At 42.9% G+C, this 23354-nt stretch overlaps 2 protein-coding genes and 1 long non-coding RNA gene across 3 annotated transcripts in view; 2 read left to right on the forward strand and 1 right to left on the reverse strand.

Annotated features, from left to right (window-relative positions):
• Positions 1-3741, forward strand: LOC106724578. Its single transcript, XR_001360424.1, has 3 exons — positions 1-269; positions 2835-2841; positions 3728-3741. It is a non-coding gene; the product is annotated as an uncharacterized LOC106724578 (long non-coding RNA).
• A 4859-nt stretch (positions 3742-8600) lies between these two features.
• Positions 8601-21236, reverse strand: WDYHV1 (WDYHV motif containing 1). The gene is made up of 6 exons (XM_014532454.1): positions 21151-21236; positions 18125-18224; positions 16760-16810; positions 12568-12716; positions 11830-11954; positions 8601-9269 (listed from the first exon to the last, which is right to left on the reverse strand). Exons 1-6 carry the CDS (start codon positions 21234-21236, stop codon positions 9160-9162), a joined length of 621 nt encoding a protein of 206 aa, XP_014387940.1. The 3' UTR covers positions 8601-9159.
• Positions 19559-23354, forward strand: part of ATAD2 (ATPase family, AAA domain containing 2) — an 89073-nt gene continuing 85277 nt past the window's right edge. The window contains exon 1 of the mRNA XM_014532463.1: positions 19559-19588. The gene's annotated coding sequence lies outside the window, so the exon portion shown is untranslated. The remainder of the gene's footprint in view (positions 19589-23354) is intronic.

Here is a 23354-nt window from a genome sequence, read left to right on the forward strand (position 1 = left end):
CACACACTGGAATATTATTCAACCTCGAGACAGGAGAAAATAATGCTGTCATATGTGAAACATGGGTGGACCTTGAGGACATTACGCTGAGACAGAGAAAGACCAACCCTGCATGATGTCCCTTATAGGTGGAATCTGAAACAAACAAACAAAACAAAAAGGACTAAAAAAACAAGGAGTGGGCTGGTGGTTTACCCAAGGCTGATGGGTGGGGACAGGAGAGTGTGAAGGGCACATACTTGCAACTAGTAGGTCAATGATTCCTGGAGGTCTCACAAATCTTAAACACACAGACGAACATGCAATGACATTTTCCTCCCCTCGCTGACCTCAGCTCCCCAGTTGTCTCCAGGGGCAACCAATGTTACCAGTTTCTTTGGGATATTGGATATTCTTTTAGATATTATATATAAATACAAGCAAGTACATTTATATTATTTCTCTTTGTGTGTATGAGATATGGTAGCTTTATTCTTTTTTATTTTTTTATTGAACTTATTTGGGTGACACAGGTTAATAAAATTATATAGGTTTCAGGTGCAGAATTCTATAACACATCATCTGTACACTGTTTTGTGTATTCGCCACCCAAAGTCAAGTCTCCTTCCATCACCATTTATCCCCCTGTACCCTCTTCTACTTCCCTCCCATTTCTCTTTTAATACCCACTCTCTCACTTGCTTTCTAAACTTAACTTTACTAACTACTTAGCACATGCAAAAGAGTAACAAAAACAACCGTCTTCATTTATTTTCGTATTTTCTTCTCCAGTTGTATCATAATTCACTCCATCAGTTCCCACGGAGGAGCCCCCAAGTGGTTTCCAATCTTTTGTTATCCACAGTCCTATACTGACTAACACTGTTTGTCCATCATCCTACATAAGTGCAGTGTATCCATAAGATCCAGTCCTACATGGGAATTACTCAGTCAAAGGGTATGTTCATAGGTCACTTTTAGAGTTAAATATCTGGATTGCCCTCCATAGAGATAGCACCAAATTGATTTGTTCATTTTTATGTTGCCAAAAAGCCTAGAGGTTCAATAGCTGGCAGTCATTTAAGTGACAGAGCTAAGAGGATTTGGAAAACAGAAAGGATCTCTTTACAATGACATTTATTGGGTTGTACACTTGAAACCTATATGGTTTTGCAAACCAATGTCATTCACAATAAGTTCAATTTAAAAAAATTACATTTAAAAAATAAGCACTATCTATTGTTTTTTAACCATGAGGTAATCATATCAAACAACTCCTGGCTCCTTCAGTGCTTGGTGAAGAGTCCAAATATATCCTTTTATTCTGGTTTAATTCCTACAAGGATTGATATTGCTCGGAACTGCCCAGAAGAATTCTTTCCTGTTATGAAGTAATTATTGACTCAGGTTCCACAATACTCTTTTGCAACTTTGTTTACTTTAAAATGCCTAATGCCTTAGATATTTAACATGTGCATCTTGGGTTCCAAGTTTTGAAATAAAAATCCCGGCCATATATAAGATCACTCGACATACAAAAGCATTAGGAATAAGCAGGGTGGTTATTTACGGAAGTGCTTGTCCGGAAATGTAGCCACTGTCGGATTACAGGAAACTCTGAAAGGGAACGTCACAGCCTCTGGAATCTGGCGGTGAAGACTCAGTAACTAAAGACAGTGAGTTAAAGTGACGTTCCCAAAGCCAGCATTGCTTCTGATCATGAACTTATTCACAGCAAAAGAAGTGAGTCCATGTGCTGTGGTGCCCCAGGATGCTCTCTGGCCTGACCATGTCCCCGTGACCCAGAGTAGCTGGTCGTCTGGATGGTAGAATGAACGGCCCATGGAAGGCTGAGGCACGGCACCAGCTTGGGGACACCACCCGTGACACTGGGGTTCTGTCCTGTAGGATATGCTTTGAGCCAGTGACAGTGCTGCCAGAATTCATGGGTCTGGGCACCAAGGGACAGAAGCAAGGCATCTCTGGCTACTAAACGCATTGACCCCTCTCCAAATGTTTGCTTCCCTTCTCTGTGACTTTGAGCGGTGACACTGGGGTTCTATCCTGTAGGATATGCTTTGAGCCAGTGACGGTGCTGCCAGAATTCATGGGTCCGGGCACCAAGGGACAGAAGCAAGGCATCTCTGGCTGCTAAACGCATTGACCCCTCTCCAAATGTTTGCTTCCCTTCTCTGTGACTTTGAACCAAATCCCCTTCGGCTTCAAGTAGCAAGAGTGACTTCTGTGATCTGCAACTTAAGTCCCACTGGTGTGCTTACTGAATTAGCACAGCTCAGGGAGCGGTCTGAGCATCTGTTTTTGTTGTTGTTGTTTGTTTGTTTAAACAAACTATCCAGTGAATCTCAAATTCGCAAAGTTTGAAGTTCACTGATAGACGTTCTTTGCAGTCACTACCAGGTAGGTTACTTCGGGTGAAGAGCCTTAAAGGACACTTCGCCCAGGCCATGGGGAAGCTGGATGCTCCACTCCTGCTCCACAACAGGGACGCCTCTCTAGTGATGGGAATTTGACTCTAGAATGTGTGTGTGTGTGTGTGTGTGTGTGTGTGTGTGTGTGAGAGAGAGAGAGAGAGAGAGAGAGAGAGAGAGATGGGGGGAGGATGAGACTGGGAACTGGGTAAAATGAATGATGGCAACTGGACCAAGACTGGGAGGACCTGGATTCCAATCCTGCCTCACTAGCTATGTGGCTTTGGGTAAGTTATTTAAATCACTGTGCCTTGGTTTCCCCACCTGTAACATGAAGAGAATCTATCTTATATTGTTGTTTTGAGGACTAAGCAGGTTAATACTAGTACATACAAAGGGTTAGAAGGGCTATCTAGCATATATTAGGCACAGTGTTAGCTGCTTAAAAACACTTTACCATTCAGAGTATAAAATATTCTCTCTCTTACACACACACACACACACACACACACACACACACACACACAGTATCATTTGAGCTCTTTCAAAACAACTCTTGGCCCTGACCAGGCATCTCAATTGGTTAGAGCATCATCCCAATATGCTGAGGTTGGGGGTTTGATCCCTGGTTAGAGCATATACAAGAATCAACCAGTGACTGCATAAATTAGTAGAACAACAAATCAGTCTCTCTCTCTCTCCCTCCCTCCCTCCCTAAATAAATCAATAAATAAAAATTTTAAAAAATAACTCTGAAGGCAACCAAGGCCCAGAGAGGTTAAGGGACTTCCCCAAGGTCACAAAGTAATTAATTAACAAAAGCATGTCTGTAATGGGGACTAAGGACTCAAACCTGATTTTTCCTGTATTCTGAGTGCAGGGCCTAAGCCACATCTGACCCCAAGGATGTCACACAGAGCTCTGCACCCTGTGGGCCTTGAGAGGGAGGTGACTCATCCATCACCTATAGTTCTAGAAATGGTGTGTGCTAGAACTGTGTGACTGCGTTAACATTTTGCCCCTCAATTTCTTCCTAATGTTCTTCCCCGAAATGGCTCTTAGACTCCAGGTCCCCATGGAAACCTCAGGAAAGACTGCCTGCTGACTCTCAGTGAAATTCTGCTACAACTGCTTCCTTGATAACAAATGGATGTTATTAAAAGCCTGGCCCCAGCAGACGCCTGTTGTAGCTCATGGCAAAAGCCACATTTTCCTTGGACTGAGAGGGTGAAAGAGGCAGTTCACTCCCTAGCGCTAGGCTACTGTGAGCTTGGAGGGGAGCGGGGAGAGGTAACCGGAGCCCCAGCTGTCACGGTCAGACGCAGGACCGGGTGCTTTCCATACATGTTTACGACAGGGTGCTGGATGAGGTGTCCACGGAGCGTGTGAGTGACACGAATTAAAGCAACGCGTGATCATCTCTGCTATCTGCAGAAGTCATTTGTAATGTGCTTTCCAGACCAAAAGGTGAAAGAGTGGGGCTTGGAGTTGAGGCTTGAAAGATTCCAAAAGAAACCTGTTTGAAAAAGGACAGTGTCATCTAAAAAAAGAAACAAGAGTCAAAGGGATGAATTCAAAGAGCAAGAATTTAGCAGCATTTTCCCAGCATGATCCAGAGATCCAGAGGAGGGAGGCTGGATCTTCCAAATTCCTTTGGGGACAGGAACTGCTTCTGCATTAAATATCTGAGGGCTGTTTGGGGAGTACCTACTGTGTCACCCTGTACTGGGCAGCAGCAGGAGAGGGGAGAATAAGGCAAAGAGAGAGCTCCCAGTCTAGTGAAGGGAGATTTTTTAAAAAAGGCTTTAAAACAAATATATATACACGATAATTTCAGTTAGTGATAACTGCTATGAAGGGGGGTGGGGCGGGGGAAAGTAGTTAAGTAGCCTGATGTTGATTTGGGGCGATCGGCTTTTGATAACTGATCAGAGAAGGATCGGCTCAGTTGGAGATGAGACTTGAATGTCAGGGAAATGTCAGCCACAAGAAGATAGAGGGGAAAAGGAACTTGTGTCTGAACCCTGAATAAGGACAAAGTTCACTTGGCTAACTTCCCACAAGGCTCCTGAACCTCATGCAAAACAAGAGATATAAATGGACATCTGTTTTCAGGGTTCCTGAACATTCTGTGAAGGACAATAATTCCACAAATATTGTGGGGCACTTAGAGGGAGGCTTGCATGAGCACAGAGAATCTAACTCCACATGGTACCTCACCAAGTCTTATTTCCAACCCAGTCAAGTGTTTGAATGAGCATTACAAGTGTTTGAATGAGCACTGTATTACTTAGAGAAGGAGGGCTGAATCAAGAGTCATCAATAATTCTGTGACTTAAAAAACACACACACTTTTGCCTCTTAATGAACAGTTAGCTCCACACTATACTTTTCAGGCAGGTATGCAACTCGGCTCCACAGGATCATTCAGGAATCCAGGCTGATGGCGGCTCTGCTATCTTCAGTAAATAACTTGTGAGGTCGTTCTAGTCATCACCATTCCATCCAGGAGAAAAGGGGGAAACGGTAAGAGGAGTAGGCAGCAATGCTTCACAAGCCGGCCCTGTAAGCGGCACATCTTTCCCCTTACAATGGTGAGAACCTGGTCACATGGCCACACCTAACTGCAAAGGAGACTGGGAAATGCGGCACAGCAGCCGCAGACCGGTATAACTCTTTTACTCCAGAACAGGGACAGCAAAGTAGAGCCAGAGGGTCAACTCCTCAAACCCCCTGCTTCTGTAAACAAGGTTTTACTGGAGCACAGCCATACCCGTTCATTTTTATACATTCCACGGTGGCTTTACCTGCTACAAAGGTAGAGCTGAACAGTCCTGACAGAGACCTTAAGGCAAGGGTCTTCAAACTACGGCCCGCGGGCCACATGCGGCCCGCCGAGCTGACTCGCGGGCCCGCAGTGCACATGTGTGGAATGTCTGAGGGACAGTGAACTGGCCCCCTGTTTAAAAAGTTTGAGGACCTCTGCCTTAAGGCCTGCAAAGCCTAAAATATTTACTCTATGGCCCTTTATAGAAACTTTTGCTCTCCCCTTTTTCAGGAAAAAATACAACCTAGAATGGATTCGGTGGGACAACTAGCAGTCTACACTTTCAAAATATATCTCAGAAATTGTTATAAAGACACAAGGACGCCCTAGCTGGTTTGGCTCAGTGGCTAGAATCTCGTCCTGAGGACTGAAAGGTCAAGGGTTCGATTCTGGTCAAGGGCACATGCCCAGGTTGTGGGTTCAATCCCCAGTGTGGGGCATGCAGGAGGCAGCCGATCAATGATTCTCTCTCATCATTGATGTTTTTATCTCTCTCTTCTCCCTTCCTCTCTGAAATCAATTTTATATAGATATATATATAAATGAAATTGTTAAAAAAAAAAAAAAGACACAAGGACAAAAATATTCCTTGAAGCATTTCATGCCATATCAAAAGGCTAAAAACAACTTATAAAGAAAGGACTGTTAAATGAAGGACCATGCATACCACAGAATACTATGTAACTTTTTTAAAGAATGAGGAAGTTCAGCATGTACTGATTAGAAAAATACCCAAATATATTAACTTTAAAAAGTAAAATTCCGAACAGTTTATTTAGAATGTTGCCATTTGTGGGGAGAATAAAAAACAGAACCTAATACATAATAAAAAATGCTTACATGGGCATAATAAAACTCCTGGTACAATATAAAAGAAACTGAAAACAGAAGTTGTTTCTGGGTAGCAAAGTCAGAAAATTGAAGGACAGAGTGGAGGGAAGTTTACTTTTCACCATATACCCTTTTATACTTTTGAATTTGTACAATGTGTATGTACCATCTATTTTCCAAGTCATTAATTAAAAATTATCCTGGCTCGTGTGGCTCAGTGATTGTCAACCCATGCACCAGGAGGTCAGGGTTCAATACCCAGTCAGGGCCATGACCGGGTTGCAGGCTTGATCCCAGTGGGGGGAATGCAGGGGGAAGCCGATCAATGATTCTCATCATTAATGTTTCTCTCCCTCTCCTTTCCTCTCTCTGAAATCAACAAAAATATTTAAGAAATTAAATGGAGAACAAACACAAAAGAGTTTGCCATTATTTCCATCCTGATCAACCCCTCTTCTGAAAGGCATAATCTTTCTTAAAAGTCATGGCAACGTCTTCAATCAGGAATAGTCAGTGCTGACTAGGGAACCACTTTATATTTCTATATTTGCATCCCTGTTCCACTGTATGTCACATGTTCAGATATACTTTATTTCCCTTATTTTCATAGTCAACTTACAAACTGTATTTCAGCCCCCTGCTTTCTTGAAAGTTCCTCTTTCCAGGCAGTATTTATTCCGTTCACTCACATATGTTGAATATAAAAAGAAACAAACCTGACCTCAGAGAAAAATTAAGCACCAAAAGACAAAAGTAAAAGTTGCTAAGCCTGATAAAATAAACAGCTTTGAACAAAAATCTTGTAAGGGAACCAACCCACCTTTCAGTTCAAACTGACAGTGATCCAATTCACACACGCTGACGAGAAAAGGGAACCCGCTGGCTTATGTAACTGGATAGCTCAATAGTTGGAACTGGCTTGAAACACAGACAGATCCGGGCACTCGGAAATGTCCTTGGAGCTATGGCTCTGCTCAGTACTGCTGGGTTGTACTCTGCAGTCAGGCCCTTGTCCTATGGCAGCAAGAAGCCCACAGACTCCCAAACCCCCAGGTTCCTAGCTTAGCAATCCCGATGGAGAGAGAAGGCTCTCTCGGAACTCAACACAGCAAATCTGGAGACGACTGTACCAGGTCATTCTTAGACTTGTCCAAGGCTGGGTTCCATGCCTGGCCCAGTTCAGGCTATATGTATGCCTTTACCTATGGGTCCCCAAAACTACATGAAATGTGCAAAGAGGGGTTCCCCAAAAGGCACTGTAGAAGTGCTAAGTAAACAGAAACAGTGAATGTCCTCTATTCTACTTACAAGTGAAGACTATGGCCCCTGGATATTTTAGAACTACATGAAATGTGCAAAGAGGGGTTCCCCAAAAAGCACTGTAGGAGTGCTAAGTAGACAGAAACAATAAATGTCCTCTATTGCTACTTACAAGTGAAGACTATGGCCCCTGGATATTTTAACAGGCTTAAAATGATACACCTTGCTCCTACCCTGGTTAGGGGACAGGGTTTTTCAACTTCAAGGCAAGGTAGCAGAGAAGGTCAAACTACCACACACACACACTGTCTGATTTGTCTGCACTAGACATAATTTTGAATACCATAGAGAAAACCTGCTTATACATTAGAAAAAAAAAAGCAATTTGTAAATCAGATGACCATCCTTTGGTCCCTCGGAAAACATTTCGTTCAGGACAAAGTATTTCCATGGTGCAGCCTGCCAAATTTTATCTTCTTCATTTTAGCCACATACTTTTCAAATCACCATTTGAAGGTCAACAAGATATACAAGTTTGAGGTCTATATTTAGCTCTAAATTATAAAGTAACTTAAGAGGTTGTATTTGTATTCCTCTAACAAACATTCATTCACTTTCTCCCAGAATCTTCCTGGTCAGCTGAAACCAATGGGTACCTGATATTTCCTTAGATTGGTTGATCCTTGAGAAAGTCATTTCAGTTGTCCCTCCACAAGGGACAAGGCAGGAAGTTTATATTGAAGTTTTTTTTTAAAGCAGAAAACTCATTTAAGATCAAAAGCTTGGGCATCCTAGCTATAAGAAATTACTTATTTTTTACAGTAGAATCAGGAAAACATAAATGAGAGCTGCCGCTATATGCTGGATTAATGCCAAACGTCTTTTATTTGGAATTATATGATGAAAGCCAAATCTCCAACACATCTTCAAGAAGGAAGATTGATAAATGTATTTTTTTAATATTTTTTTATTGATTTCAGAAAGGAAGGGAGAGGAAGAGGGAGATAGACACATCCATAATGAGAGAGAATCATTGATCGGCTGCCTTCTGCACACCCCCTACTGGGGGTCGAGCCCAAAACCCGGGCATGTGCCCTTGACCAGAATTGAACCCGGGACCCTTTAGTCTGCAGGCCAATGCTCTATCCACTGAGCCAAACCAGCTAGGGCTGATAAATGTATTTTAAAGCCATAGTTCCCATCTACAAATAAGAATATTCTTGGGCATCTCTCAGGTCATCAAAAATGACACAAAATCTTTAAAATCAAAATTAATTTTAAATCAATTTTATTTTTTTTAAAAAACACATACAAATAGGCCAAACTACATTCAAACCTGAGAGAGCTATAATCCTTTTAAAGAACTTAATAGTCCAAAAAGACTAATACTTACTGCTGATTCAGTTCACAGTATCAGCCCTCTTCAAGCAGCCACACAATCCCAAACATCATCTGGCCACCTTTCATGGGTATTAGAGATCCATTGTGCAATGAACCACACAGCCCTGCCCGCCAGGGGCTTACAGTGTAGCTGGAGAAGAACTTAACATCCAGAACAGACACAAAGTCTACCTCTCTATCACAATGAAAGCAATTACTGGCATAAGTCATCACATGTTTTAACAAATGAGCCGTTAGGACTATCTTGGCAAATATATACACTACATCAAATTTCAACCTGACAGATGAAAAAAAAAGTTTTTCTGTTTTTGTTCATTCATGTTTCAAGTGAAATGAATTAAAAGAAGAAAACACAGTTGCAAACCAAATGTACCAGGAAGTTTACTGTTCGTGTCCCAGCACTGCTCCATGTTCTACATCCGGATGTCAAGTTCAGTCGTTTTGACTGCCAAAACGATGTACAAATTCAGACAGCGAGTAAACAGCTCCCCACCCTACCTTGGGGTCCATACTGATAAAATCATTCAGGTTCATTTTGGAATCTAAAAAGGTACATGAAAGAAATGTCCACTGAAAACACAATTTGGGTTTAACAGCAATAAAACCACCCAAAAGACCAAAAGTAGGGGGATTTATTCAAATGGGTAAGGGTGCAAGATCACTGCTGTGGTATTCTTGTCGCAAATGTGAAACCTTGATCTAATCAGGACAAAACAGTACACAAACCCAAACTGAGGGATACCCTACAAAATAACTGACCAGTACTCTTCAAAAGTTTAAAACTTGTAAGAGAAAGAAAGAACTTGTCACAGATTGAAGGAGACCAAGGAGACATAATAACTAAACCTAATAGCCTGGACCAGAAAAAAACATCAGTGGGAAATCTTGCAAAATTTAAATACTAAGTTCATAGTATTATGTCAATATTTTTCTTATCAATTGTATAATTTTCTTGCTTTCAATGATTACACTACAGTTTACTCAGAATCTGAGTAAAATGTATATAGGAACTATGTTCTATTTTAGCAAATTCTCTATAAGTCTAAAGTTATTTAAAAATAAACAGTTAAATTTTTTTAAAAAATGGATGAATAACCAAACTGCCAATTTACAGGAAATTCAGAGGATACAAAAGAGACACCATTAGGAAAATCCAGACTTTCTCCCAGACTGTTTCTTCAACAAATAAATGACAAGAAATTACAACAAAAACAACTAGATAATCAGCAGAACCAGCAGTTTCACTGAAGTCATCAGAAAGCTGGGGATGCAGGATGACCAAGTACCCGAAATAAAGCACAGACAGGAACCTCCAAGGAGAGACGGGCCAAAGCTCTTGCTTACCTGGGATCGATACCACGCCCCATGTGTGTCAGTAAGTAGGTCAACTAACATTTTTAACAAATTGCTAACGGAAACCCCAGCTTCTAACATATAATAGTATTTGTTTTCTGGGCCCTTTAATATAATTAAATAAAAAATTATTACTATCTTCAGGTATTCTTACTTAAGAAGATCAATAGCCCAGCCGGTGTGGCTCAGTGGTTGAATGTCAACCTGTGAACCAAGAGATCATGGTTTGATTCCCAGCCAGGGCACATGATCAGGCTGTGGGCTTGATCCCCAGTGCAGGAGACAGCCAATCGATGATTCTCTTTCATCACTGATGTTTCCATTTCTCTATCACTCTCCCTTCCTTTCTCTCTAAAAATCAATAACAACATTTTTAAAAAAGAGTGTGTGTGTTTAAAAAAAAAAAAAAAAAGACACCTTCTCCTCCCCATAAAAAAACCTTTCTTAAGCACAGTGTGCTGACCCCACCACTTTCTAGCCATGCACCTTAGGCAAAGGGCTCAACCTTCACGCACTTCAGTTTATAAATCTATCCAATGTGGAAAATAAAGCTGAACTCGTTGAGTTGTGGTGGGAAGTAAATTAATATGTAAAGGGGATGGCACAAAGCCTGGCACAAAACAGCACTTATGACAGGGTAGTAGTCATCAAACCCTAAGGAATGACTCAAAGACCATCAGGGCTGAGGAGGTGGTGTTTCCTGAACGTCTGCTATGCACAAGGCTCTGAGTTCACATCCATGAGACAGGAAGCTGCCAAAGCACATTGCCCCAGACCACGCCCACTACAGCAGGTTGTCCAAGACTGAAAGGTAGGCCTGTGAAGCCCTCGCCTAACCAAGGCTCGGTCCCAATTCTGATGCTGAGCCTGGAAGGCAGGCTGGTGGACCAAAAAGCAAGTCCAATATACATTTTTTAAATTACGAGAGCTTTTCACAGAGACCCTCAAAAATCAGAGTTTGATTCCTCTCTTAGTTCACTCCCTTCAAATATGCCAAATATGTTCTTACTTTCTTCCTTGCTGAACTCTGAATATTTCTTATTTCTGCTCCATTTTTCTGGCTGTTGCACAGCTTACAGAGCACTTTCCACAGACAGTATCAGCCATGTGAGGGGATGACCTCACCAATCAATGGCAATGTTGTGAATTACTCTCCACCATAAATAATGTTTCAACGCATGTGAATGCCAAACAATAGTACTAGGGTGAAGAACTCTTCATCTACTCAAATCTCAAGGAATTATGAACTGGACTGATGCCTAAAAGCACATAAAACCGGGTGAGTGGTACGATAAAACCTGCTAGCTCTCACCTCCTCCTAATGCAGATTTTGTTCTAGCGCCAGGGATCTGACACTTCATCCATCACCGGGATGCACTGGCGATTTTTCCCACCATAACATGAAGCCCTACCACAGCAAGGTGCCACTAGCCCCAGTGTTAATTGGCACAAACAGGCAGGTCTCCTAAAGGCCAGTGTCCCAGCAGTAAGTACATCCAATACTCCAGCAGGTGGCACGGTCTACTACTCCCTACACCTTTCCTTTCCCATGAGGCCTTATGCCTTCCAGTCCTGTTCTCTGTGCCTTGATTTCTGAATCTAATAAAAACACAGAAGCACATTTCCTCTCACCTCTTTACCCCTCAGAGGGTTTACCCAAAAAGCAGTGAAGTTTTTGTCCTTGGTTAAGGGAAAAGGCTGATCTGCACAGGGACTGGCAATGCCTCCAAGGGCACGTCGCTGGCTCACCTCCAGTTTGAATGCAGGGATATGACGGAGGAGGTTCTCTCCAGTTCCCACTGGAATCTTTCATGTGAGATCGGTCAGAAGCGAAGTTCTTCAAGTAAGAATCTGCGCGGATAACTCTAAATTTCCTGCAGATAAATCAGCATTCATTGATCGCAGGGAGGTATCACAGTTGAAATTCTAGCTCATTTTTTATAAAGACTCATTTTCTATGACATGCACAAAACTAAGCAGGCATTTTTGTACTATTAGTAATATGCAAATATGCGTGTGGCTTGTTACCTCTCAAAGAAGCCATGAGAAATGAGCAAATGAAATCCAGAACTACAAAGGCACGAAATACATCTGGCACCGGGGGCAAAACACATTATTTTCCGGTGCTGCCATGACGGCCTTCTCAACTTTGGCATCATGAGGCATCCTATCCCCACACCACACACACCCCACCACCCCCTCAAAAGCAAGAGGATGAGAGAAATCCCCCAAATGACTAAGAAAATGTTTGAGATCTTATCACACACATTTCTAAAAGACTGCCAACCTTTTATACAATGGACAACCTTTAAAACTTTGAAACATTTTTTATCTCCTGTGTAACACATCATTCTCAAATATCAACTCAATGGTGATGCCAAGATAAGCAATCTTTACTAAGCAAATGCAAAAAGACACAAAACAACTCTATATCATTGCCAAGGTCTCACGTCAGAAAGTAAGAAAACTCACCCTGAACTTCCTCACCTTCTAAACTGGGGATGGATGTCCTCATCGGACTTAAAGGCATCTTCCACATAAGCGTCGAAGAGGCAGGGAAATGGCAGGACAGTGTCGAGATCATAAATGAAGCTCTGTCCTCCACTTGAAACGTGAAGCAAGACAACATGGTAATCCTGGAGGTAAAAGTTGCCGAAGTTAGCCAAGTTACTCTATGATGGTGAATTCCAATTCTGAGATATAATGCGTATACAGCCCCAAGAACAGATACAAGACGAATACAGCCCTCTTTGTAAGAGCAAAATAAAATAAAGCAAACACAAAATCCTGAACACAGACCAAATGCCCAGTGACAGGGAACAGTTCAATAGACAGTGGAAATGTTCATATATATCAGAAACTCCTTGACCCAGCAATTTTACCTCGAGGAATCCACCCTAGAGAGCAATGACAATACACAAGTAAAGTTGTGTGTGTGTGTATGTGTGTGTGTGTGTGTGTGTATGTATGTATGTATTTATACATATATAAAATCTCTGCAGCACTGTTTATAATAGTGGAAATTCAGAAAAAAACAAAAGCCCACCACGAGCGGTATGGTTAATAAACGATGATGCATGCAGCTACAGGATGGAGTAGCTGTTAAAAAGATTTGGGTAAATTTATGTGGAAAATAGAAAAATGCCCATGTTATATAGCTGGGTGGAAGAAGCAAATTGCAGAATATGCATATTATTTTTTAAAAGTTTATGTGGACACACATGCATTCAGAAGTACATATGCATGCATATGAATACAAGGATAGAGTCTGCAAGAATATCCTCCCAACTCTTAACAAAGGGGACTGTTTTATACTAGATCTGTAGCTGAAGGAAAGAAAAATATTGGCTTTTGGGTTTTTTTGTTTTGTTTTGTTTCAATCAGCTAAAACCTTATGTGTAACCATTAAGGAATAAAGAGAGCTTTGTGCACACAGCTCAGACACTGTACGTGAATCCTCACTCTCACTCCCCAACACCAGGCACTGCCGGAAGGGATGTCAGGGTGGTTATCAAGGAACATGAGGGCAGTCCAGTGCTTTGAGGTCCTCAAAGCAAAAACGCTACCACAGAGAACAGCACTGCGAGATTAAAAGTTCAATTATCTTTATAATAAAACCCTAATATGCAAATCGACTGAATGGTGGAACAACCGGCAAAATGACCATTCGCTATGACACACACTGACCACCAGGGGGCAGATGCTAAACACAGGAGCTGCCCACTGGTGGTCAGTGCGCTCCCACAGAGGGAGCGCCACTCAGCCAGAAGCTGGGCTCACAGCTGGCGAGCGCAGCAGCAGTGGCAGGAGCCTCTCCCGCCTCCGCTGCAGGCAAGCAGTAAGAAGCAAGGGGTCCCAGACTGTGAGAGCCCCAGACTACGAGAGTGATGTCCGCCTGCCGGCTAAGGCCCGATCCCCCCGAGGGGTCCCGGATTGCGAGGGGGCACAGGCTGGGCTGAGGGTCCCCCACCCCTCTCCAGTGCACGAATTTCACGCACCAGGCCTCTAATATTAGGATAACATTCATAATATCATGTTACATTTCTAGTACTTCAGAGCTTATAAAGCATTTTCTCAAATGTTATTTCATTTGACTCTGTGAGGTGGGAAAGATCATTCATTTATTGAGACTCGAGATGTACCATTAGAGCCTAAAGTGCTTCCTGTGGCTCCAATTCTATCTTAGGAAAGCAGAAATAGCTTCAGAAATGAATGCTCATTCCCTGTACTCCCCTCCTAATGCATCTGACCCTCCAGGTTTAATCGAAGAGTGGCTCCCCCATAACAGTCCGGTTTCCTTTCCCTGCGCTTGTTCATCTTATCTCCACCCCCCCATCTGCAGCAACTTCCCCACGGTTCTCTCCACACCCATCACTCAAGCTCCAACTCAAAGGCTCTCTTCCCCATAAGTCCGTGTTGTTGTTTTAATCTTCTCCCATCCCCTGCCAGAAGCAGTCTCTGTCTTATCCAAATTCTGTTTCTCAAGGCGTTGGTGGTATAGTGGTGAGCATAGCTACCTTCTAAAATCTGTTTCTTTCTTGACATCTTCTAACTCATGTTACAATTGTTTCGCAGTACACACTCCCCTCCCTATTGTTTGTGGGAAACTGTGCTGTTGAAATATAGATACAGAGGTGAGAACAACAGCTCCTCACCCTCAGGGAGTTCCCAGAGAAGTGGGAAACACAAGTCAATGGTTGCAGGAGGCAGGAGAGCAGGCAGTAAGGGCATTCTGAAGGTGGCTCGCCTACTCAAGCCCTTCCACTTACCAGCCTCAGTTACCCTTTTATAAAATGAAGGTAACTGTAGCATGTACCTCAGAGTGTACTGGGAGGACTAATGAGATTATGTATGTAAATGCCTTATTTTATTTTATTTACTTATCTACTTATTTATTTATTGGTAAATGCTTTTAAAAAGAGGGACATGACCACAGGTCCTTGCCCTGCAAGTTTCCCTAAGATGGGAAGCAAGACCCTGACTCAAATCAGCTGAGCGGGTCATTAATGAGGATGGTCATTAATGAGATGGACCATCTGCAACAGGGGTTATGCGGTGTCGCTAACAATAGCTACTGCTTATCGAGCACAGTACCAGGCACCGTACCGAATACCTGAATAATGCTTCCTGCATTACCTCATCGAAGCCTTCCAAACCCACTGACCAGAGAGGACACTGAAAAAAGGGGTACACAACACGTCCAGTTCACACAGCCATCAATGAGAGGCTGGGGCTGCACCCCATTGTGTCTGACTCTAAACCCGAGCTCCTAACCCAACACCCAACACTGCTGGATTTGGGCTTCAGTGTCAGAGCAGCACATCACCCGCAGGGGAAAGAAGCGAAAACGTGAGCTCTGTGAAGCTAAGGACTTTAGCCTGTTTTGTGCCTGACATATACCGGTAATAGGTATCCAATAAATATATGTTAAATAAATCAATGAAGCCAATTCAAATGGTATCTTATTTTAAATAAGTATCAGAAACTACATGTTCGTTAAATGGTCACGAATGGAGTTTTTCTTTTACTTTATCTTCATGGTTACTAGCATAAACAATTCTGTTCTTCCCGGGGCCAGGTTAGGGTGACACACGACGCATACTGGAAAGGACCCAGGCCTGAGACCCAGTTCTGCCACTGACCAGCTAGATGGCCTTGAGCTACTCGCTTTGCCTTTCTGGGCTTGTTTCTTCACCTGAAAAATGAAGGGGTTGGAACAGATGTGTTTTTCCGATGCCATCATGTTCACTCAGGAGTTTGCTAAAAACGCTAATTCCTAAATCCTTCTCTAGATCAACTACATCAGAAATTTGTACAGTATTTTTTTAACATATTTTTATTGATTTCAGAGAGGAAGGAAGAGGAAAAGGGAGAGGGAGAGGGAGAGGGAGATAGAAACATCAATGATGAGAGTGAATCATTTAGCTGCCTCCTGCATGACCCCTACTGGGGATCGAGCCCATAACCCGGGCATGTGCCCTTGACCGGAATCGAACCTGGGACCTTTCAGTCACCAGGCTGACGCTCTATCCAATGAGCCAAACCAGCCAGGGCTGTACAGTATTTTTAACAGTTTCCAGATAATTCTCATGTGCAGCTGGACTAGATATTGCTGAAGTCCTTCCCAGTGCTAAAGGGATAATAGTCTGGGAGGTCACAAATATATCTGCCACACAGACCATTTAAAGTCATTCCTGTAATGCACTAGGCGGTGTTGCTCAGTGGATAGAGCATTGGCCCGAAGACTGAAGGGTCCTGGGTTTGATTCTGATCAAGGGCATGTACTTCGGTTGCAGGCTTGATCCCTGGCCCTGGTCAGGACACATGCGGAAGGCAACGAATTGATGTGTTTCTCTCACATTGATGTTTTTCTCTCACTGTCTCTCCCCTGCCCTTCCACTCTCTCTAAAAATTAATGGAAAAAATATCCTCAGGTGTGGATTAATAAAAACAACAAAACAAACAAAAACTAAAATCATTCCTGTAATAATTTCAAAATTAAAACAAACATGCCTGTAAGCGCTTCTACCTTAGGCCAACTAACATCTATTCTCAAAAGTCAATTTATAATTAGCCTTTCTCTACTGCCCTATCCTTTCTGCTCTACCAAAACTTAAAGAGCCCTCAGGGATCACCGTGCTAATAATGCATCAGACGCTCTCTGTGTTGACCATCTTACCCAGATCACAGGCCCATCTCCAGGTCTTGCCTGCTGTTTCCAGATAGGAATCTACAAAAACAATAAATTGCATAAGCCACTCTTTAGCTCAACCACCACTAAATTCTTTAAAGCAACACATACACAAAAAATAAAATATTTCTAAGAACCAACAATCCAGGTGAAAGAACGAATGGGTAAGAAATCCAAATATGTCTAAGTGTCCTTAAAAATGAAAAAGCAAAAATTAACTATACAATGGTCCTTGGAGAGTAGAAGGAGACCTGAATGAGGAATCAGAAGGCCTGGCAGGTTCAAGTCTTGCTTTTCCACTTAATTATTCATGAAACCTCCCTGAGTCTCTATTTCCTCACCTATAAAACGGAGACCGTTGTCTGAAACTTGCCTAGTTCACAGGGTTCCCATTAGGATCAAATGAGGCGATCCTTGCAAACATGCTTTATAAAACAGGAAGGACTGCCTAACCCAGGGGTGGGCAAACTTTTTGACTCGAGGGCCACAATGGGTTCTTAAACTGGACCGGAGGTCCGGAACAAAAGCATGGATGGAGTGTTTGTGTGAACTAATATAAATTCAAAGTAAACATCATTACATAAAAGGGTACGGTCTTTTTTTTTTTTTTAGTTTTATTCATTTCAAACGGGCTGGATCCGGCCAGAGGGCCGTAGTTTGCCCATGGCTGGCCTAACCGGTTTGGCTCAGCGGATAGAGCAGGGGTGGGCAAACTTTTTGACTCGAGGGCCACAATGGGTTCTTAAACTGGACCGGAGGGCCGGAACAAAAGCATGGATGGAGTGTTTGTGTGAACTAATATAAATTCAAAGTAAACATCATTAAAAAAAAGGGTACGGTTTTTTTTTTTTTAGTTTTATTCATTCCAACCAGGCCGGATCCGGCCCGCGGGCCGTAGTTTGCCCACGGCTGACCTAGGGCCAGGGGGAAGGGAACAATGGGGACATTATTGTTTAATAGGTATGGAATTTGAGTTTGAGATGATGAAACATTCCCTTCCTCTCTGTAAAAATCAATAAAATATATATTTTAAAAAAATAAAATAAAACAGGAAGGACTTACTTTTATTTAATACTTCATATATGTTCACTGTAGTTCTACTTAAACTCCTAGAGAAAAGGAATTTCATCTGTGTGAACACACCATCACATATTTCCCTACCTACAAATGAGAAACTAAACTCTCTTAACTCAACTGTACCCTGGAAGGTAAAAAAATCTCATCCAAAAACAAATGTTAAGATGCTGCTGTATTTTACAAAGCACATTTTAAAATAGTATTAAACCCACTCTATAGTTAGCATCTAATGTCCTAAATCTCTTGTTTTCTTTCTGCAGTCACTCACCAACTTACCATCTTCCTCTCATTAGATATGAAGACAGCGTAGCATTCTTCTAAGGGATACTGGTCATGGTTCTTGATGTATTCACAGAGCTTCCAAATATTTTCTTCACTGGAATAAAATAATTATCTAATCAGTATAATTAAGCAAGAACACTCTGTGTCTTTCAAATCTGAACAAAAGACTGATGATGACATGAAACAGTTGGAAGAGACCTTAAATGCCATCTAATCCAACAAGTCGCAAACATCTGAACCTCCTCTAAAACATCCCCAACCAGCTGTTACCCAGCCTATCCTGTGTGGACCCTCTGCATACATAGAGCTCAATACCTCCCCCAGCAGTGTGTGTGTACTGAGGCATTTTATAACTGATAAAACGCGGCGTCAATATTCTACAAACCCTGGCCAGTAGCTCAGCTGGTTAGAGTGTCGTCCCGATATGCCAAGGTTGTGGGTTCGATCTCTGCTCAGGGCACATAAAAGAGGCAATCAGTGAATGCATAAATAAGTGGAACAACAAATCAATGTCTCTCTCTCTATATCTAAAAATCAATTAAAAAATAGAATGTCTAATATTCTATAAGCATTGGGTCCAGGGATGTGAGATACAGTTGGAATTCCAACTCACACACGTAAAAAGTAAGAAACTGTGAACATCCTGAGCTGAGTGTCTGCCTTCTCATCTGTAAAATGGGCATAATCACATATATAAGAAATACTCCATACATCTTAGTCACACCAGGTGCCTGCTCCTTAAGGAATGGGACAGGTGCGTGTGTGGGGCAGCAGGGCTCCTGAGCGGCAAGATCGGGGCAGTTATGTGGTATGTCCAGGAATTCTTTTGGGGGAAGCCCCTCTGAGTGTGATTCCCCAAGTCCCTCTGGTACGGAGGAAGTCCTGACTTCCAGAAAGTTCTTTCTCGTACTGAATTGAAATTTATCTTCCCATACCTCTGCCCCAGATAAAACTCCCTTCTATATGAGAGGCCTTTAACCATCCGCAGCAGCGGTCAGAACCCCCTAAATAAAGCAATGCCCAGTGCGTCCAACCAAGCCACACTAGCAGCCACAGTCACTCCCACACAGGCAAGCACAGCCCCTGCTGGCAGTACTCACAGGTCAGCTCTTGGGTTCCTTTCTCCGGTGAACCACACGGTGCCTTTGCTCAAAACGAACTACACCAACACTCTGTTCACACACGTGACCCAATCTGTCAAAGCCTAACTTCCAGCCACCTACACCATGCGACCCAAAGACAAACAAGGCTCAAACGGCTTGGAGGGCTGTCACCGTTTTATGGAAATAAACACTTTTTTTATGCACGAGTCTTGCCCTTGTCTACCTGTCTCAATGTTACGTAAGACTCGGCTTAAAGCACCGAAGTTGAACTTCTGTGTTTTTCTCCGATGATTTTGTTTTTAACTAAAATACCTAAGAAACCTTATGGAAAAAGAGGTGATAGAGGTAACAACAGGAGATTGCTACTAACTACTTCCACAGGATATGTCGTATGGAGCAACAAAAATGTACTGTTTCACCCTAGCCCCGTGGTCGGCAAACCGCGGCTCGAGAGCCACATGTGGCTCTTTGGCCCCTTGAGTGTGGCTCTTCCACAAAATACCACGTGCAGGCGCACACACACAGTGCCCATGCGCAGAAGTCGGTATTTTGTGGAAGAGCCGGTATTTTGTGGAAGAGACACACTCAAAGGGCCAAAGAGCCGCATGTGGCTCGCGAGCCGAGGTTTGCCGAGCTGTAGTTTGCCGACCACTGCCTAGCCCAGCCGTGGGCAAACTACGGCCCGTGGGCAGGATCCGGCCCGTTTGAAATGAATAAAACTAAAAAAAAAAAAGACCGTACCCTTTTATGTAATGATGTTTACTTTGAATTTATATTAGTTCACACAAACACTCCATCCATGCTTTTGTTCCGGCCCTCCGGGCCAGTTTAAGAACCCATCGTGGAACTCTCTATTCTCCCTTCTTCTCTGTAAAAATCAATAAAATATATATATTTTTTTTAAGTGTACTGTTTCGATGGGACATATAACATATAGTATCTAACATTTTTAAAAATCTGGATGTTTTGAGACCAAGTTTTGAAAAGACATTTGTCTGTCTTGCCTACAGACATTTTGGAGAGTTGGCCACAAACACCTTCAAGAGCCTGTGATATACAAAACGCTATGCTAAGTGCTTGGAAGATCTGATAAATCAGAGCTCACAGACAGTGAGAGGAGACATACAGATCCATAAATAAGCACGCATCCAAGGCCATGAAAGATGCATAGAGAGCACAGAAGAGGGAATCACTAACTTTAAGGGATAAGGGAAGATGGAGGAACAGGTCAGTTGTTTTTTCTTGTTTGTTCCCCTTAACCTCATCCCAAGGATGTGCATAGAATTAATGCAAAAAGTTCATGACTCAATATGTACCATAAGCACTACTTGTAGGCTGAATACACATGTGGTTTGGACATATTTGGCCTAATTTTTCAAATATGTGTGAATGTTACACAGGAGAAACAAATTTAAACATAAGAGATACTGAACTTATAGTCCATTTCTGCTGTCCTTTTTCTTTCAAGAAAGTTAATATCATGTAGGAGGATTTCATGAAACTTGTGATGTTAATAAAACAAAGGGGCCTTATATACTCGGAAACCCTGGGATGGAAAGAGCCCCTGATGTAATGTGAGTCCTGGCACTCATTTCACTGGTTTAGAAAAAGTGGGAATGATGATAATTTCTCAACCTCCCGGTTGATTATTTTGGCAGCAGAAAAGCTAACAAAGCAGCATTAGGGCCAAGATTCTGCAAGGAAGGGTTACTCGTGACGGGTTTAGTCAGAGAAGCATGCAGGAAGGAAAAATGCTCCACAAACCACACAGTGCCACACAGAAAGCGGCCACCACTGTTATCATGAAGCTGGGTCTTAAAAGGTAAGGAGCATCTGAGGGAAACTGACAGAAGTGGAGGTGGCATGTATTTCAAGTTAGAAGAACCCACAGGCGCAAAGGCAGTAAGGTATACCTACCGGATGTGTGCAGACAGGGCAAAGCACTGGTTTTCAATCAGAGGCGATTTGACCCCCAGGGGAAATTTGGCAATGCCTGGAGGCATTTTTGGTGATCACAAATTGGGAGAGGATGCTACGGGTCTCTAGTGAGTACAGGCCAGGAATGGGCTACATTTCCTACAATACATAGAACAGCCGCCACAACGAAGATTTAACGCATTCAAGATATCAAAGGCGCCAAGGTGCGAAACCCTGCAGTATAGCACAGAAGGCAGGTTCCAAATGAGATTGGAGGAACAGGCAGTGACCAGATCTTAGAGGACTTGCTATGCTCAAGGGGCAGACTTTGTAGTCTCTGCCTTATTCCTCGAAATTCGTTCAATGGACTCAAACTCCTCCACTGTGCTGCTCATACATCCACAGTCTGGGGTGGGACCCTAAGAGCCGCATGTTTTACAAGCTCCCAGGTTTCTCCAGCACGTTCAAATTCAGGATGGCACTGAGTAGTGTGAAGCCAGCTAAAGTTAAAGACCTGGCAGGACAGGGAACACCTGGCAGAATGGCCGTTAGGAAGCACTGGAACAGGTCCCCAAGAGCTAGCCAAGGAGAGTCTGGCCTATGGCAAGAAACTAAAAGATGATCTACTGGAGAAACATTCATCTCCTACCATTCTCCCATCAAACCGCTCCACTCCAACTGTGCCAACTTCCTTGTTAGTCCTGGAATATTCATGGCATACTTCCTTCTCAGAGCCCTTGCCCCTGCTGTTCCTCCTGCCTGCAATGTCCCACCGATATCCATGAAGCTCCTGCCCTCTTTCTCTTCAGATTTCTATTCAAATACCACTTTACCAGCAATGTCTTCCTTAAATATACTAATACAAAAAAGTCAGTCTCCACCTGACCTGGTTTTATTTGTCTTGTAGCACTTACCCCCCAAACATGGTTTACTTGTTTTGTCTGCTTTTCCCCAACAAAAACATTAAAAAAAAAAACATCAGATCTTACCAGGTAAGTTGTCTATTTTGTTCACTGCTGTATCACTAGTGCCTAGAATCGTGCACTGCACACTCCAAATGCCGAATACACATTTACTGAATGAATGAATCAATGAACGGACATTAGGGATAAGAACTAATAAAATTTAGGTGAGAGCAGGGCAGACAAAAAGTGTAGTAGTTAAGCATGGACTCCAGCATTACGGACATTCAGTTTCAGGGCTACCACGTGCTAGATGTATCATCTTGGACAAACAACAGGCTTCTCTGTGGCTCATCTTTTTCATTTAAAAAATTAGGAAGATGATAATAAACAGAACCTGTGTCCTAGGCATGGATGGAAGAACTTGGCACTGGGCCTGACATGCAGTCAGAGCTGAACAAATTGTTAAGCTCTTGGTGGCACCAGATTGGTGACCAGCTGAGGGAGGGAACAGTAGTTTTAGATGGCCCTAAGGTTTCACAATTGTGCAGGGACTGAAGTGGGGAAGGAGTCACACAGGCAAAGGAAGGGTAGGTGTGGGAGTCAAAGGACCAAGGTGGGATTGGTCATTCAGCCACACAGGTGGCCTTGGACAGGGGCACAATATGTAGAGTCCAGAGCCAAATTCTACGTGTAAATCCCCATTCCTTACTCACAAGCTATGTGGCCTGAGACATGTTACTTCAGTGTTCTCATCTTTAAAATGGGTATAACAAGGGGAACCTATCTCCTAGGGTAATTGTGGGACTTGAATGAATTCGTTTACATAGACCACTCAGCACAATGCTTGGCATATAGCAAGTGCTATGGACGTATAACCATTATTATAATGACAACAGGGTGGTTAAGATCTTGGTTTTTTGGTAAAGAGGGTCTGAATTGGATTCCGGGTTGCTATTAACTGGGTGACCCTGGGAAAGTTACTGCAAAATCTCTGTGCCTGCATTATCTTCCAAAATTAAAACGACCTTCACATCGGTGTGAAACCACACCGGTTTCGGCAGAGTAATTTCCAAAAGGCTCTCTGCGTTCCACCCTCCAGCTCCAACTACTCCCCTGCCTTGCCCTCAAGCACTGAAATCTGCTGAGAAATGTCCCAGCGGAGAGCGCCCAGCAGAAGTAATGCGCCCCCGACCCAACCATTCCCGGAGAAATCCGCCCCTCCCCACCCCCACCCAGATCACGTTCTACCGGGAGACGAGGCTACCATTCCCGCTGCCTCCTCCCGCCAAACCAGAAAAC

The sequence above is a fragment of the Myotis brandtii genome, unplaced genomic scaffold, assembly GCF_000412655.1.
Source record: "Myotis brandtii unplaced genomic scaffold, ASM41265v1 scaffold896, whole genome shotgun sequence".
Lineage (NCBI taxonomy): Eukaryota > Metazoa > Chordata > Mammalia > Chiroptera > Vespertilionidae > Myotis > Myotis brandtii.